Source organism: Heloderma suspectum, chromosome 14 (genome assembly GCF_057233095.1).
Source record: "Heloderma suspectum isolate Gila_16-S chromosome 14, 16-S_ref, whole genome shotgun sequence".
NCBI lineage: Eukaryota > Metazoa > Chordata > Lepidosauria > Squamata > Helodermatidae > Heloderma > Heloderma suspectum.
This window is the reverse complement of record NC_139471.1, coordinates 14,963,334-14,981,574: the sequence shown is the minus strand read 5'-3', so window position 1 is coordinate 14,981,574 and position 18,241 is coordinate 14,963,334. Positions and strand designations below refer to the sequence as shown.

At 47.6% G+C, this 18,241-nt stretch overlaps 1 protein-coding gene across 1 annotated transcript in view; it reads right to left on the bottom strand.

The window, feature by feature from the left end:
• PAPPA (pappalysin 1) overlaps positions 1-18,241 on the bottom strand; it is a 295,498-nt gene that overhangs the window by 211,230 nt on the left and 66,027 nt on the right. The window contains exons 4-5 of the mRNA XM_084821073.1: positions 15,217-15,510; positions 10,866-11,058 (exon numbers count right to left, since the gene is read on the bottom strand). Coding sequence (XP_084677199.1) covers positions 10,866-11,058; positions 15,217-15,510 — 487 coding nt within the window. The remainder of the gene's footprint in view (positions 1-10,865; positions 11,059-15,216; positions 15,511-18,241) is intronic.

Sequence of the window (18,241 nt, the reverse complement as noted above, 5' to 3'; positions counted from 1 at the left end):
GGAGGGAAAGGGGGGGCAGCTTCAGGCCCAGCCATCTGGGTGTTAGCATCCTGAGAAGCACACCTATCCATATCTGAACTCGCTTGGGAAGATGCCACCCCCGTTTCTGGCTGTTCCCTTTCTGAATCTGAACTGCTAATAGGGATGTCAGAGAATTCCGCCATGGATCTCGGTGAGGCAGAATGCCAGTGCATTCGGCCCCCCGAAATACATGGTGGAATGAAGCCCCTGCCCCCCCACCCACGAAAGGCACTCCATGAAACGGAGCACTTACCTGCTGCCATCCATGCTGACTTGCAAATGGCGGCCGCCCTGTGGCCACCATTCACTTCTTCATCATAGCTGTGATAGGCTACGTAAATACTTACGTAGCCTATCACGGCTAATGCAGGGACACCTTTTGCGTCCCTGCAGAGGCCGTGATAGGCTACGTAAGTATTTATGTAGCCTATGACGGCAAGCCCCCACCAAAAAACAGTGTACACAAATGGCGGCGGCTACGGCGGCCGCCATTTGCATTCCCTATTTTTAACCGTTTTATCCTATGTAAATATTTATGTAGGCTACTACTGCAAAAAAAAAAGGGAACGCAAATAGCGTAGTGGGAACCATTTGCGTTCCTCCCCCCCCCCCCCCCGTTTTAGCCTACGTAAATATTTACGTAGGCTATTACGGTGGGAAAAAAAGGAACGCAAATAGCACCCACTACGCTATTTGCGTTCCCCTTTCTTGTCTTCGTCTTAGTCTACGTAAATATTCACGTAGGCTACAACGGCTAAAAATAGGGAACACAAATGGCGGCCGCCATAGCCGCCGCCATTTGCGTATGCTGTTGTGTGTGTTTTTTGGCTTGCCGTGATAGGCTACATAAATACTTACGCAGCCTATCATGGCAGCTTCGCAGGACGCAAATGGCGGCTGCCATTTGCGTCCGCAGCAGCCCGTCCATGGCCAGAACTCCGGCTGCAGACGGCCCTGGCTGGCGGCTCCACAGAGCCACCGCGGAGCGGAGCTGGCACAGGGAGGATTCCAGGGGGAGGGACAGAGCGCCTCCCCCCCACCACGAATCCAAGCTGCGAAAATGTAAGTGACTTTCATACATCCCTACAAAGTCTGCTATCTCCATATTCGCAGAATCAATCCTGACATCTTCTGTCCGAATGAAGTTATCTTTCTCTATAAAAAGTCTCTGAAAACTCACCAAGGACATTGAATGTTGTGGAAAATGTGGCCTTTAAAGAAACTGTGGCTGGTTTTTAATAAACATTTCTGGGAAGGCGTGCACCAAAAACATGCTTCCTTATTAAGTCTAATTCTAGTAAATCAGAGCCTGCCTGCTCTAGAACTGGGAACCCACAGAACTAGGTACAGATGTGTTATCCCACGAACCATGAAGACTGGGGCACCTGTCTGGACTCTAGAGGTGTCACAAGACCTGCAGCAACTCCATCCACCCAAGCAGACCATTGGCTGTCCTCAGCAGGAAGGGCGATGAGCCCTTCCTTTTTAAGCTGGGGCATCGGACAAAGGGTAATGATGGTCTTTGCAATGACTGGCTTCCAAAGCTCCAGGCTTGCTCTTTCATTCTGATTCCAGGCCAGGCCTAATCTTCCCACCCCCTTCACAGCTCTGACCCCTGGCTTGGTTCCTGGTTCCCACTAGTAATGGATGGGTCAGTCTGTTTCCAGTAGGGATGGACGAAAGTCCCTCACCTGTTCTCGAAGCTTGCTTCGCGGTGGGGGGGAGGTGCTTCAGTTCTCCCCCCGAAGTTCAGGCGAGGGGGGGGAGGCGCCCCGCCTCGCCCAGCCAAAATTCAGGCTGGGGGGGAGGCACCCCATCCCTCGCCGGCGAAATTCAGGCCGGGTAGAAGCGCCCCGTCTACCCGGCCGCGAAAAAAAAAGTAAAAACACACACACACACACACCCGTGATAGGCTACGTAACAATTTACGTAGCCTATCACGGCTAGATTTCCAAAGTCAGCTGTGATAGGCTACGTAAATCGTCACGTAGCCTATCACGGGTGACTTTGGGGGGAAAAAAGCGTGTACCCAAATGGCGGCGGCCCATGGGCACCGCCATTTGCGTACGCGCTATTTTTTTTTCCAAAGTCACCTGTGATAGGCTACGTGACGATTTACGTAGCTTATCACGGCTGACTTTGGAAATCTAGCCATGATAGGCTACTTAATCGTTACGTAGCCTATCACGGGTGTGGTTGTTTTTTTTTTACTTTACTTTTTTTTTTTGCAATGGCGGTGGCGGCAGCCGGTAGGGAGACCGGCCGCTGCCCCCGCTCCCGACAAAACGCCGCCGAACCACCGCCGGGACCCGCCGCTGGGAGGGACATTCGCAGGAGGCAAGTCCCATCCTGGGGGGGGGCAGGGGGCCGGTGGAGAATTTCCCCACCAATTTCGGGGGGCCGAATGCGTTGGCATTCGGCCTCCCGAAGATTCGGGGAGAAATTCTCCGCCATCCCTAGTTTCCAGTCCACGTCACTTTTGCAGGAGTTCCCCCATAACACCAGTCAATTCCACATAAATCTGCAGTAGTTTTTCAAACCTGCATGCATACACGTGCACGCACGTGCACACACAAATCAGTCCTAGGAGCAACTCTGGTTCAAACCCAAAACCATCACATCACCTGCTAAATCAGCGAAGGGCAACTTGTGGTACTCCAGGTGTTTTGGCCTAGAACCCCCATCAACCCTGGCCAGCATAGCCAATGGTGAGAGATGATGGAGCTGTAGACCCACACATCTGGAGGACCACAAGCTGCCCACCTTATTTGAATGTCGGCAAACCCCAGTGCCTCCATTCCATCTCAAGGCTGTGATCATGCAGACACCATGACTTCAATATCAAATCAGCCTCCTTCTTCCCCCCACTCTGGCCACAACCTTCCCCCCCAAAAAAAAACCTTGCCTGATGAAGAGATCTGGAGATCTCAAAAGCCTCCATGTTTTTTTTTTGGGGGGTGACCTTTTGGAACATTCCAGTGTGAGTTTTTCAAAACTACTTTCCCTCAAAATACACATTTATGAATATATTTCAATACACCTTTTGAGCCTGAAACTGGTTGGGACCTTCAGGAACTGCAAAAAGCTAGCAGACGACTAGGTGCTGATCCACTCATTAGCCCAGGAGGCACAGATTAGGTCAGGCTGTAATGGAATTTGCAAAGATCAGCTCCTCGAGCCTCCCAGGCTCCCCAGTCAATGGCAGCCTCTGACAGCATGTCAATTACACAGCTCCATAATCCAAGGTTTTAAATGGTATTCGTCATCATCTTAGATTGGCCATAAAATTGCAGGAACTGACAATAGATCAATTATTAATTCAAAAATAAGAGGTTGAGCAATTCCCCCCTTCTGCCCTCAAAAGAGTCACAGTGTGATTTATTTATCCTAGGCTTGAGAAACTAAGAAACTATGACATAACTACTGGACAATGTCTCCTTAGATATCCTCAAATTATGCCGGCTCCATGCTATTGGAAACCCCAATGGAAGGGTCTGTAAAAGAAATAGAGTGTTGACTTAAGGTATGATAACTCTGTTATGAAATCCTAGATCGAACAGGCTGGCCTTTGTATGTCATTTAAGTACCAACTAGCCCCAGATTATTAAAAACATACTGATTGAGGTTGAAGAAGTATGTCAGAGAGACGTATTTGGTTACATAACAATTAACCTTGTATCAGTATGTTTTTAATAGGCAGATGGAATTTATTTAACATACAATAACTGCTTTATGAAATATAAATTAAAGGCATATTGCAAGAACTTAATTTACCCTTCTAGAAAGTGCGTGTGGGAGAGAGATGGAAGATGGTGATGGTGGTACTAGTGTCAGAGATTGGTGGGAAAACAAAGGGCCATTTCAGGTGTTAGGTCTCTTGCTTACACGAGAGGTCTTGGCCATTTTCTAGAGAATTATCTGGGTGATCACAGATATTGGAACAAGCAATATATTCTGTGAAGGATGGATGAACATGCTGAGCTTTGACACCTCCAAAGGAGTGCTTCTTTCCGAGCAGCCAGTTTCAGGGATTGCAAAAGGCTCGAGGGCACTCACTGAGCACCCCTCTCTGTTGCCTCCATGCTCCACCACATGTGGGGTACTGGTAAATTCTGAAGGGCAGGTGCTCAACATAGCCACACCCCCAAAGAGAATCCAAAAGTCCAAGTAGTTGTGTTAATCCATCCATCCATCCATCCATCCCACCCACCTCTCTCTCTCTCTCTGTATTATGCTTGTCTGTTCTAGGCCTTTGTTACACATGCAAGACCAAGCCACCCCAAAACACTTTTCAGTACTGATAGCTCACAATAGGGATGTGGGAGGAATCCATTCGGGGATTGTAGCCCAGTGAATTTCCATCCGTCTTCTGCCAGCTCAGCATGCAACAAGTCAGGCCAGCTGGAGGATTTTTCGTATTTTTTTAAGTTTCCATATTTTTACATTTTTTCATATATTTTTTTAAAAATGCAAAAATTGCAACTGCGATTTGCGCAAATTACACCATTTATGGCCGCAGTTTTGCACTTTTGCAAAATTAATTTTACAATCTTGCGAAATTAACACCCCCCCAAAAAAAAATAGTTCCCAGATTTCGGGAACTAGAACCAGAGAGCTTCGGCTATTGGGCGGTCGGTATAGAAATGAAATAAACAAACAAACAAATATAAACAACTTGCATTGTGGGGATCCATCGGGCCCCCAAAGGGCCGGATTTCCACACAACAGACATCCATAGCTTACAACAGTGTATTGTTCCTGGGAAAATCAACTTTCCCAGCAGCTACTGTGGGGGCTGCCAGTAAGCTCAGAGGGAACAGAGAGACTGGAGGGGGTGACAGATGACATAATCATAATCCCTGCTAGTCCAGACATCCTGGTGTTTAGACCCTGTGAGCCTTTGCTGCCTGAGGCGAAGGACAAGATGGCACCCCTCCTATTCCATAATATAAAAGCTGACTGGACAGGCAGATGAATCTGTCTTTCATACTAATGATGGGAAAATGTTCTTCACTGAACTTGAAGGCAGCAGGCTTACTGGGTACAGAGTAGGCTGAAAGCCGCATGGTTCTCTCCTTGAACCCCTTGCTTCTGCCTTCCAGCATCTGCTGCCTGAGGCAACTGCCTCACCCTACCTAATGGTAGGGCCAGCCCTGCTGTGAGCCCTGGCTCCACTACACCCTTGTCCACCACCTTCAAGGGTCTTCTCCCCTCTGGAAATGGACACAAATAGCACCAATTTGCTGCCAGGGATCGGGACCACCTGCCGCCACCTCCGCTGCCTTCCCTGTTGCCACAGATCAGCCTCTGAGCCTGGTGGAGGGGGCAGAGGAAAGAGGCAGAGGGAATGGCAGCAGCTGCAGCTTGAGGCTGGCATGAAGGAGGCCCTTCTCACAACTGCTCAACCTGCCGCCTGCATGATGAGAGACACTTGCTTTTGCAAGCAGCCGTGTTTGATTTTTCAAACCGCCCCTACGTTATGCGGACTCACATGAGTGCACCCCAAAGGAAATGGGTGAAGAAGAAACCTAACATCTGACGAGGCTCAACGTCTCATTAATTTGTGGTACTTCAACAAGGAGAGTTTAATTTTCACCTTGGAGGCGCAGCTAGGCCACGGCTTGATGGCTAGAGGTGGGCAGAACTATTAACATTGCTTTCTCTTAGTTTCTCATTTTCCTAATCTGATGTTGATTTCTATCGTGAAACTGTATTCTATTTCAAAATAAGGTTAACAAAACAAAGGCAACAAAAAGAAGAACGTACATAATAATAAATCAAAATCACCAAAGAAACAAAGGAATTCACTAATTTTGTGAACCGCCCAAAGAGATTTCCGCTATTGGGTCGCATAGAAATAAATACATATATACATACATACATACCTTAGTCTTTAACTGATATGCTTATGGAACATCTACAATAAAACGGCCTAACCAGGGGCTCAATACTAGTGCTGTGCCAAAAACTGAAAGTAAAAAAAATACAAGTTCTACAATATATAAAAAGGAGAGCGTGCAAGTGGATGTCATACGAACATAGAAGATAAGAAGAGCCATAGTGGATCAGAGCCAAGGGCCATGTAGTCCAGCATTCTGTTCACACAGTGGCCAACCAGCTGTTGAACAGGAACCCACAAGCAGGGCATGAGCGCAACAGCACCCTCCCACCCATGTTCCCCAGCAACTGGTGTACATAGGCTCACTGCCTTTGGTACTGGATGTGGCGCATCGCCCTCAAGCCTAGTAGCCACTGATAGCCTTCTCCTTCAGGAATTTGTCTAACCCCCTTTTAAAGCCATCCAAACTGGTGGCCATCATTACTTCCTGTGGTAGCAAATTCCATAGCTTGACTATGCGCTTTGTGAAGAAGTCCTTCCTTTTATCTGTCCTGAATCCCCCACCAATCAGCTTCATAGGTCCCCAGGTTCTAGTATCTTGAGAGAGGGAGAAAAATGTCTCCCTATCCACATTCTCCACTCCATGCATGATTTTGTACACCTCTATCATGTCTCCCCTTAACCTCTTTTTTCCAAGCGAAACAATCCCAGCTTCTGTATCCTTTTCTCGTAGGGGAGATGCTCCAGCCCCTTGATCATTTTCGTTGCCCTTTTCTGCACTTTTTCCAGCTCTTTCTTTTTTTAGATGTGGTGACCAGGACTGTACACAGTATTCTAAGCATGGCCACACCATAGATTTGTATAGGGGCAGTATGATCTTGGCAGTTTTATTGTCAATCCCTTTTCTAATTATGCCTAACATGAAGTTTGCCTTTTTTACAGCAGCTGCACACTGGGCTGATATCTTCATCAGGCTGTCCACCACAACCCCAAGATCTCTTTCCTGGTCAGTCACCACTAGCTCAGATCCCATCAGGCTGTACTTGAAGTTGGGATTTTTTGCCCCAACGCACATCATTTTACACTCGCTTACAATGAACCGCATTTGCCATTTAAATGCCCAATCTCCCAGTTTGGAGAGATCCCTTTGGAGCTCTTCACAATCCCTGTTTGTTGTAACCACCCTAAATAATTTGGTGTTATCTGCAAACTTGGTCACTTCACTGCTCACTCCTAATTCCAGATCACTGATGAACAGGTTGAAAAGCATTGGTCCTAATACAGATCCCTGTGGGACCCCACTATTTACTTCCCTCCATTGGGAGAATTTACCATTTATTCCTACTCTGTGCTTTCTGTTCTTTAACCACTTACTGATCCATAACGGACCTGTTATAATGTCATTTTGTGTGTTTGTGGGTATTAATCAGAAAAAAAAGGTTACTGTACTTGATTGGAACTGTATCAAAAGTTTGAAATGCGTCAACGTTTGAAATGAACAGAAACCATGGTGACATAATATTTCATCCTGGTGCTTCATCAACGTGTTATTTTTTCTTTCTTTTGAGGAGTCTGCATGAAAGTCTGTACAGGTATTTATGCACATTTCTCTTACTGATGATGATGATTTATTAAATTGATACATTTAGGGTGCAATGTTATGCAGATAGGCGGCTGCTGAACTCGGAGGCAACCGCCTATCCAACGCGGGGCAGGAGAAGCATGGAGGGGATCATTCCTTCTGTGCCCCTCCTGCCCTGCATTTTCAGCTAGACAGCTGCTTTTGGCTGTCTAGCTGCAGGAGGGCAGAGCGGCCTCCTGCAGAGCGCAGGCTCTGAGGTTGGTTCCTGGAAAACAAGATATCCTATGGTCGTCTAGCCGCTGCCTAGCAGCCATAGGATTGCACCCTTAATTAATAAATCTTCCTATCACAAAAAAGCTGTCTCAAAGAGCCTTACACACATGAATGCAGAAATCCATAATTAGTATCATAGAAAACCCCAAATCAATATAAACCACAATCAACACAATAATACCAATGATAACCAACACCATAAAAATATAATCTAAAAACAAGACAATCGAAAAAGTGTTCCTCCATGATGCATAAAATCCCACTGCTCCCACAGCCTAGAATGCACCTACAACAACTGGGCCATAAGTTACGTCCAAATGCCTGGGAAAATAAGGACATGGTCCTCAAGTGGAGCCAAAAAGTTGGAATGTTGCAACCCTTGCAGAGGGTTCTATAAATGCAGGGCTATCACAGAAAAAGGTTATTTTTTAAACTGGTACCCCACCATCTTCTCTTGGATGGGGTACAGGGGACCAGGCAGGCCCACCCAGGGAGAGGCAATCTGGAGGTATTGGGGTCCCAAGCCATGTAAGCATTTTTGTACACAATTTCCCCTAATAAATGCATATTTTGCAAGCAATTGTCCCTAACATAATGCATTGTTGTATGCACTCCTCTTTCATATATGCATTTTTGTATGCATCGTCTTGTACATGGGGATGCTCCTGATGAAATTTCTCTGGGGATCTTGATGAGTCCATCTCACCTATTCTCTGGATCTGATATATACTTGGGGTTGGGAAGGACTGGCTACAGGCTACAAATTCTGTGTGTCTCAGCAACCCCTTTTAATGGTATTTATGTCCTTTTATTCCCTCATTTCCTCCAAGGGGATTGGGGTGACATACATGGTCCCCCCTGCCTCTTTATTGTCACAAAGCCCACGCTCACCCAGTGGGACTCTGCTACAAACTTCACAGCTTGAGTGGGAATTTGAATCTGGATTCCCCCAGTTCTAATTTGACACTCTCACCTAGCTTTCCCTGAGCCAGTGTGCTCCAGATATGTTGGACTGCAACTCCCATCATCCCCAGACAGAATGGGAAGTTGGGCTGCTCTAGGGAGCTCTGGGTGGATAAGTGGGTTGGAACTTTAAGCACAATTACATCATGTAGCCTTACCTTGCAAAAGCTGAGGATGATGGAAGTTGTAGTCCAACCCATCTCAAGGGTATCAGGTTGAGGAAGGCTGCTCTAACCACTACACTGGACTAGCTCCCACCACATTGGGTACCATTACACTGCTTACATTTACAAGTCATCTGGAGCTTACAGAGCACCTCTTCTGTGCTTTCGATAGGGATGTACGAAAGTCACTTATGTTTTCACAGCTTGGATTCGCGGTGGGGGGGAGGGACAGAGCTCCAGGAATCCTCCCTGGGCCGGCTCCACTCCACGGCGGCTCCACGGAGCCACCAGCCAGGGCCATCCGCAGCCGGAGTTCCAGCCATAAACGGGCTGCTGCGGACGCAAATGGCGGCCACTGTAGCGACCGCCATTTGCGTCCTGCAAAGCTGCCGTGATAGGCTACGTAAGTATTTATGTAGTCTATCACGGCAAGCCAAAAAAAAAGCATACGCAAATGGCGGCTACGGCGGCCACCATTTGCGTTCCCTATTTTTAGCTCTTTTAGCCTACGTAAATATTTACGTAGGCTACGGTGAAAAAAAGGGGAATGCAAATAGCGCCCACTATGCTATTTGCGTTCCCCTTTTTTCCGCCATAATAGCCTATGTAAATATTTACGTGGGCTAAAACGGCTAAAAATAGGGAACGCAAATGGCGGCCACCGTAGCCGCCACCATTTGCGTACGCTGTTTTGTTTTTTTGGCTTGCCGTGATAGGCTATGTAAATACTTATGTAGCCCATCACGGCCTCCGCAGGGACGCAAAAGGCGTCCCTGCATTAGCCGTGATAGGCTACATAAGTATTTACGTAGCCTATCACGGCTATGATGAAGAAGCGAATGGTGGCCGCAGGGCGGCCGTCATTCGCAAGTCAGCGCGCACGGCAGCAGGTAAGTGCTCTGTTTCGCGCGCCTTTCGTGGGTTGGGGGGTGGGGGCTTCGTTCTGCCACGGATTTCGGGGGGCCGAATGCACTGGCATTTGGCCTCACCGGGACCCATGGCAGAATTCTCTGACATCCCTAGCTTTCGGTCAGGATGTTGTAAGCAGCCTTTGGTTCATGAGCTGGATCTCATGGCCTTTGGGTACCTTTTTGACCATAGGCTTCTATGTGTTTGGCTCACACTCATTGGTGAAAAGCAAACTTCGGTGTCTTAACGCTCCTGAAGATGTGCCCTGGTGCAATGAGTTCCAAAAGATAGGCTTGCCTTGCGTAGGCTGAAGTGGACTTTTAGCCCGCAAGAACCTATGGCATAATAAATCTGTAGGTCTTTAAGGTGCCACCAGGCTCTGGCTTATCTTGGTGGCTGCCAAATGGCTCACTTGCTGGGGATCCGATGACATAGACTGTTCTGTGGGAGGAAGCTTTAGGGCAGCGGTCTGGACCAGATAAGAGTGCCTTTTGGTCCTCTCCCCATTCTGTGTTCTACGGATCACATCCTGAATCACTGCAAGATGGGAGTGCTTGCTTATGAAACTCCCACTGCAACCTTCACTAACAGGGCAAACCGCTTGCATACAGCTAGGAATGTACAGATTGTGTAAAATCCGCTCCAGCTGTGTTTTGTGGATTGTCAGGTGGCTTTCGCCCCATCATCCACCCATCGACAAAATTGGATTTTTTATTTGTTTCCGAATTTGTGTAAATTCTCATTTGCACAAATGCACAACTGCACAATTTCGCATGTGCCAAAATGTGTAAATTCCCCCAAATGCACACTTTACCCTATTGGGGGGAATGCATATTTTTGCCAGGTGTTGTGTGTGTGTGTGTGTGTGTGTGTATTTCTCTATGACAAAATTTGCGCAAAATTTGGGAAAGTTAGAAAAACGCTCCACAAAGTTGGCGGAATCTGCCTGACAGGAGAAGAACTGGTCCGTTGCAGAATCTGGGGGTCGGATTTATGAAAATCCAAAGTCATTTGGCTCCATTGCAGATTTCTCCGACATCCCTACATACATACAGCTATCTGTCCCCAGCTTTAAAAGTCGGAGAAAGGCAAGCACATCACCCCTCCCTTTCACCTTTCAAAGAAGTGCCGGTCGATGGGTGGAAACCACTCCAAGGTGACCGAGGTTTCTGTCCGGTCCACCGTCTGTGGCATGATAGCTATGGGGGCAGGCCTCTTGGCAGGCTGCCAGCTCTGGTACACCAGGTCCAAGTAGCAGTGCATTCTGGCCACCTGGTTAGGTGTGAAGGAATTGGTGCAGTCATCATCTGGAGCAGAGGAGGGGAAAACAAACCACACACAACCGAACATAAGAAAGGAGAAAACAAGAGTTAGGACACTGTGAATATGGACTCCCTGTAGCTCTTCTGGAGGCCACATTACAGAATAAACAGCTGACCAAGGGAAGATCCAACATTCTCCTTGGGCTTGGGGGGAAATAAGATTCATATTGTCAGGGTGGACACTGAGCCCATAGAATCCCAAAGTAGTTCTGATTCTGAGGAAGAGCGGTCGCTTCTGGGAGAGGAGCGCGCTCCTCTTTCCCAGGGCCAACAGCTGACGGAGATTCCTCCCACCAGCATTCCTAGCTTAGATAGCAGTCCTGGGAGTGACAGAGCGCGGGAAGCAGACTTGGTGGATGCGCGACGCCGACGCAGAGAGCGGAGCCAAATGGAGGGCGCAGAAAGGAGGCGTAGTGCCCGGTTGGCGCGCAAACAACGGCTGCGCCCAGAGGATCCAAGGGAAAAGGGAGGGACTCTCCCTAGTCCTTAAGTTCAGGGGTCTGCCAGTAATTCCCTTTCAAACGGGGACCAACTGTTCCCACTTAGGGCATAGGTACTCTGCTGCTCAGATCTAGTTGCTAATGGTAGAGTTGTTAAGTTATAAAAGAAGAATAAAGCTTTGAAAGGAATCCCTTTGTCTGTGTCTGGACTTGGCTACTGGATTAGACTGAGAGAGACCTCCAAGGAGCACTTGACACATATTTAGGATGTGAAAAGCAGCCTTGCAGCAAACGAGTCTTTTCAGAGCTCATCAAAAATGGAAGAAGAATAGAATAGAATAGAATAGAGGAGAAGAGAAGAGAAGAGAAGAGAGAAATGAAAGACATTCACACTGGACCACAAAGCTTTACCACTCCTTCATCTTTACCACTTAGTGCAGAGGTAGGCAACCTTATTGGATCTGTGGGGCAATTTGAGAAATTGTCTTGGGCACCACCAAAAATGGCTGCCATGGGAAGCAAGGTAAGGGACAAGTAAAGACTGCCCTAAAGACTGAGTACAAAGCAGGGATGGTGTCTGAGCCCCAACCCACTGAACAACTTACTGGAAACCAAGTTTTCAGCACCAACAGAAACCTATGTCATAGAAGGCAAACTCTTTTCTCTCTCTTCCCCCTCCACCAGTGAACTCATTCTTCCCTTATCCCCTCTTTTTATATTTCACTATCACGCCAAGCCAATTCTCTCCAAGCAGTCCCATGTGTTAACTTAAAAAAGAAGAAGAAGAAGAAGAAGAAGGAGAAGAAGAAGAAGATGCAGAAGAAGAAGAAGAAGAAGAAGATGCAGAAGAAGAAGAAGAAGATGCAGAAGAAGAAGAAGAAGAAGAAGAAGAAGAAGAAGACGAAGAAGAAGAAGAAGAAGAAGACGAAGAAGAAGAAGAAGACGAAGAAGAAGAAGGAGAAGAAGAAGAAGAAGAAGAAGAAGATGCAGAAGAAGAAGAAGAAGATGCAGAAGAAGAAGAAGAAGAAGACGAAGAAGAAGAAGAAGACGAAGAAGAAGAAGACGAAGAAGAAGAAGACGAAGAAGAAGAAGAAGAAGACGAAGAAGAAGAAGAAGAAGACGACGAAGACGAAGACGAAGAAGGGGTAGAGCACCTCAAGCGGGCACCAAGAAAGAATGTCTGGGGGTGCAGCGGTACCCTTGGGCAACACATTTCCTGCCCCTGACCTAATGGTTTGGAAGGGAAGCTAAATGTGATGCTAGTGTAACAATTTCTTTAAAACCACACCTGCTCCAATCACACATAAAGCAGCAAGCAGGACTAGAATATCCAGTTTTTAGAGACTTCAGCCTCTTTTGAAAAGCCCTCTGTGCACTATATCACTCAGACCTCTGGCAATAGCATCAACGGGTATGGAGGAACAGGGAGAGAGAAGGAGAGGGAGGAAGAAAGAGATGGAGTGGCAGAGAGAGAGAGAGAGAGAGAGAGAGAGAGAGAGAGAGAAGGGCACCCCCCACACTTTTGGATCTGGCCTTGCTCAGTGCTGGCTTTAGCCCCACCCACCACCTGCATGTACCCCCTGACATATTACCCCCAAGGGAATACAGGTTGCAATAGAAAAGGTCCCTCACCCCTACCTTGGAGCAAAAAGAGCATTTGGATGATGGGAGTGGAACCTTCCCCATGGTGACTCATAATTAGCTCAGTTTTCCCAAGCTTCTTAGGAGAAATATCAGGGGGAAAAAATTGCAAAAGGATGTTACTAAGAACCGACAGGCCTGGGCAGATCTTCCCACAAGTTCTTCTGCTGGTCCTGCCTCCCTTGAACAAACCTACCCGGTAGGACAGGCACAGGGGGCGGGCGACTGGTGATGGAAAGTGTTGGTAGAGGCCTTGCAGGCATCATACTTAAGATATGGATGCAACTGGGTACGTGCTACCATTGGCACTGACAGTCAGGACTACCCCTGGGAACTGCAGCTTTCCATGGGTCCTGGCTAAATGAAAGGGAACCCAGAGGCATCAGAAGCATTCCCATGCAGCCCTCAAGCTAGGGGTGCCCCCAAGTGTTAAAAATGAAGGCTAGAAGAACTTTGCTGTTACCAGCCAGCTGCAAAACTACTCCAGAGATCGGAGCGTCTAGAGGGCTATAGCTATAGGATTTTTCGGTTTCTGGGAACCGAGGTCATAGCCAGGGCTCCGAATGTGGTTCCCAGAAACTGTGCTGCCCGCCCCCTTCTCTGCCTCCTCATAGCTGGCACGGTTCTCTCTGCACCAGCGATGACTCTGCGCTCACAAACGGAGCATAGAGAAGGGGCAGTCCCAGGGGCATGGAGGGGAGGAGACCACGGGAGCCATGTTACCCAGCTTCCTATGTGCCATGCAGCCTCCTTCCTGCCCCCACCCCGAAGCCGCTGCTAGACAGCCAAAATCAGCCATCTAGCCAAAAGCGTTGGGTGGCCAGAGCATTTGGAAGCCTCCGACTTCGGAGGCTATCAACCATCTCAGTAGAATTGCATCCTAAGAGGAATTTCAATGCAGACCTACTGATCCTACAAATGTGACCTGTCTTCACCTTCTGCTAAATTTTAGAACACAGATGGGCAATATGCAGCCTGCAAGGGCTATACCACAATACCCTCAAAAAGCCCCGTAGCAATTACACCACCTATTTTATTTATTTAGTTTGCTGCCACTGCAGGGGCTGGGGGTTGGGCGGCCTGCCTGCTGGGTAGTCTGGAGAGGAAATTGGTTGCCTGGACTAGCTGAAGTCGCCCACCCCGGCTGCAGAAGCTTTACTCCAATAGCTTTTCAAACTGAAATCTGAAACTTCAGATTTCATTTTGCTTTCACGTGCTCACCGTTTCCAAAGTGTCCTGTGAAGTCTGGATGGGACTGAAGATGAACAAATCTAGAGCTGTCTGCAAACGGCCTCTCAAAATTCTACAGCCTATTTGTGGGCAGAGAAATTGGAGGAAACCTCCAGGGGGTGGAAGGGAGTGAAATTCTGCTTGGGGGGGGGGGATCATAATTAGCAGTGGCCATTGCACTGCCTTCCCCCCACCCCATGGCTTTTGTTGTGGTTGTTGTTACTATTGGTGCAAACGGCAGCAGTATCAACTGCATTGCTGCCAGGCCACCATTTTGCATTCTCCATCATGTCCCAGACCTCGCATTATTTTGCGGCATGGTGGGGGAAAATGGCACCACCACCCCAAAATGGTGTAGGATATTCAGAGAAAATTCTGCAAACTGGCTTTCTCTTTCCAGGGAGGGTAAAAAAAGAAAAGAAAGAAAAGAAAGGAAAAAAAGCAGAAATTCTCTCAGAAAAAAAAAAATGGCTTCTGAGAAACGTTGGCTCAGCTCTAGAAAAATCTGTCATTGTCTGGTCTGATCTGTTTTGTTGCTATTGTTGCTAAATTTCCTCACTGCTTTGCTGCTGGGAACTGATAAAACTGTTTGGTAATCCAATTAGCATAGCCCCTGATTCAACCTTTCTGCTCCTTTTGTTCTAGAAAGTGCTGAACACAGATGGCTTGGCATCCGCCTGAACATGGAATGTTGCCTTTTGTTACTGTTCCAAAGAGTAAGGGCCTGAGCAAGAGTTCTGTGTGTCTCTAAAGCTTGCGATCAACATTTTGATTAAAGACCAGCTCTACGAGCAAACTATCCCAGCTGGAACAGGGGAGGGGGGCAGAGTACCTGCATAGCTCATAAAGTTGTTGAACGGGGTGTTCTGGAAGCTACGGAACCCACACATGTCACTGCCAGGGGCTGGATCGCCGCAGACCTTGTGTGTCGGAGTTGGGTTGGTGTCGCGGCAGAGGTCGCCCGTCTCAAAGGAAGGCTCCGTTTCCATGCACAAATCACTGCAGGAGAAGATCTCAGAGATCCCTTTGAAGACATGGTAGAGCCCAAGGCTGTGCCCTATTTCGTGGATCATCGTGTGTGTGTGACCCGCTATGCCATAGAAGGAAGGGTTGAGCACGATGCCCCCTGTGCAGAAAGAGAAAGAGGGACAGCTACTTTCACACAGTCATAGCCAGAGAGTCAGGCTGGAGCTTCTCAAAGCCAATGAAACACCACCATATGCAAGTAAGAATGGGCCAAAGTAAATGGTTAGCTGGGGATGATGGGATATGAAGGGCAATGGGGTAGCTGGGCCAAAAAACATATAGCCTGTCCAGTGTAAATGGGAACAGGTGGGGTGCCATGGGCCAATGCACCATTCTGAGGCCCCCAGAATCCTCTGCAATGTACAGGGGGGCCCGTTCCTGAAGGGAGAGTTTGAAAACCATTGCACAAGCCCTACGGTCAATGTTACCTCCAGATTTTTCTTTTTGGGGGGCAGCCTTTGGCAAGGTGTCCTCAGTGCCCCCTCCCACTTGCTACTGTTGCCAACCGGCTTGCCCTTTCCCTCTGGGCCCAATCGGGGAGCAGAGGGCGAGGCAAATGGAGCCTGCTACTCTCCCTCTGCTTCCACATGGAGAGAGCACCGATGCCCAGCCAGCTACAGAAAGGAGGAGAAGCAGCAGTAGCAGAAGCAGGTCTAGGGATCATCCGTGGCCCCCCGACTGGTGTGTGGGCTTTGGTTGGTGCCCAGAGGTGGTCCCTGTGGCTCGGCACCTATAAACCAAAGTCAATCCATGTCGACTATTTTGCAACAAACCCATTACAAAGCATCCCTCCCCTCCTCTCGTTTTTTCTTTCTTTCTGATTGCTAGAGATATTGGACACGTCCTCCCTGAGGTGTGTGTGTTGGGCGGGGGGATAAAAATCACAATACAGGCGGTCTTGATTTTATCAGGGACAAGGCGGTTGTGCCTGTAGTTTGGTTTCCTCCTCCTCTTCGTAAACTTCAGGCATTTTGTGTGCGGAGGACATGTATATTTTTCACAGCTGTCAAGGCTCTAAATCAATCGCAGTTTCTCCACCAACAAGATAGCTCCCTCGCCCAGGTGATCTATATTCCAAAGCTAAGATCTGGACAACAGAGCATATTTCATTGTATTTTCTTATTAAATGCATATTGGATTTATGGAAGGAAAAAGAGTATAGAAAGATTAGGCGGAAAGTTCTTGCTGAGGGAGAAAGGGGGCAGTGAGGGCTCTTAAAACAGGAAATTAATTTCTTCTCCTCCTTTTGCTGTTCTTTTTCTTCTCCTTTGTGAGTTGACTTCAAACTGTTGACTAAAGAATAGTAACTATTATTATTATTATTATTATTATTATTATTATTTACTGTTAAACTCCGATTTAGGAACATCTTGATTTGGACAATGACTTCTGACACTCAACTGAAATCAAGGTGCTAAAGAGAATGCATTTGACAGCTAGATGTTAGTTAGAAGAAAAGACAGCCAACTGAAAGACCTAACAAAGACCCACGACTGGTCCAGCAGGAGGTGCTGCAGGAGAGCACAACACGAATTAGCCAAAATATCTGGTTATTTGAATTAAAATGGTCTGTTCCTGTCTGCTAGCTAAGTGCCAGTTCTTCGATTGTCCCACTCAGCTGTAAAGTTCATCACTTTCTCCATAAGGAAGCTGCCTTATACTGCATTGGACCATTGGTCCATCTAGCCCAATACTGTCCACTGTGACTGACCATGATTCTCCAAGGTCATGAGCAGAGGGCTTTCCCATCACCTGTGGGAGAATGAACCTGGGGGACCTTTGGCATGCACAGCATCCACTTTGCCACTGAGGTATGGACATTCCCTTTGTTAGTGTTACATCCACAGCACCTTGTCCTTCAGGCTACATTTCCAAGAGAGCAAGGGACAAGCCAAAATGTCTCCTAACCTCTCACTGCCCCATTTTCATGTGGTGAAATGGGGAGAGGGAAATTTCAGAGGGCTGAAAAATCCAAGGGGGGACCAAACTCACTACTGCCTGCTTCCACAGCTCCTTTTGCTGGGCAACATTTTGCTACCACCTCCACTTAGGAGGCCCCCAATAGAGCCACTCTTGGTCATCACGGAGCACTGCTTCGGGGAGGGAAGAAAAGCAACAGTGCATCCCTGTGTTCCACACACACCATTTTGGCCATGCTCCTCAAATTCCCTAAAGGGGGACAGTCCCCCCATTTCACACCACAGAATTCAACCAGTAGTAAGAGCTCTGCACGTTCATGGCTCATCATAGTAGTGTAAAGTTCAGAATGGAGGAAACAAAAAATGTATCATGAAAGTAGCCATGCTAACACCAGTGAAATATCCACTGACACACTCTCTCCAACGATGAACATGGCGGAGCAGACCAAACCCATCTCCTTCAGGACTGCATCCCCAAACGGTGGCCAAAAGACACCCCTGGGACACCAGGCATAATGGAGGCAAGCTGTCCTCCATTGTTGGTTTCCACCATCAGATAGCCAAAGGTATACAGCCTTTTAACAAAGAAAGCATGTTGGGCCATTTTGAGGTTTCCATTTTCCTCATCTTGTTCGCTCTCTCTCTCTCTCTCTCTCACACACACACACACGCACACACACATGCAATCTCTGTGCTGCATTTTCCCCACCCCACCTCAAGAACCCACTCCCCTCCTTAAAACCTTTGCAAATTATGCCCATGGAGATAGATGCCCCCTGCAGCAACTTCATTGTAAAAGGTGAGATATTATTTGCCTGCTGTCATTTGAAAAATACCACAATATGCTTTGGGTCTATAATCTAATATTTTTCCTGGTTGCAAGCCAGGAATGGTGAATATTTTTGTTGTCTT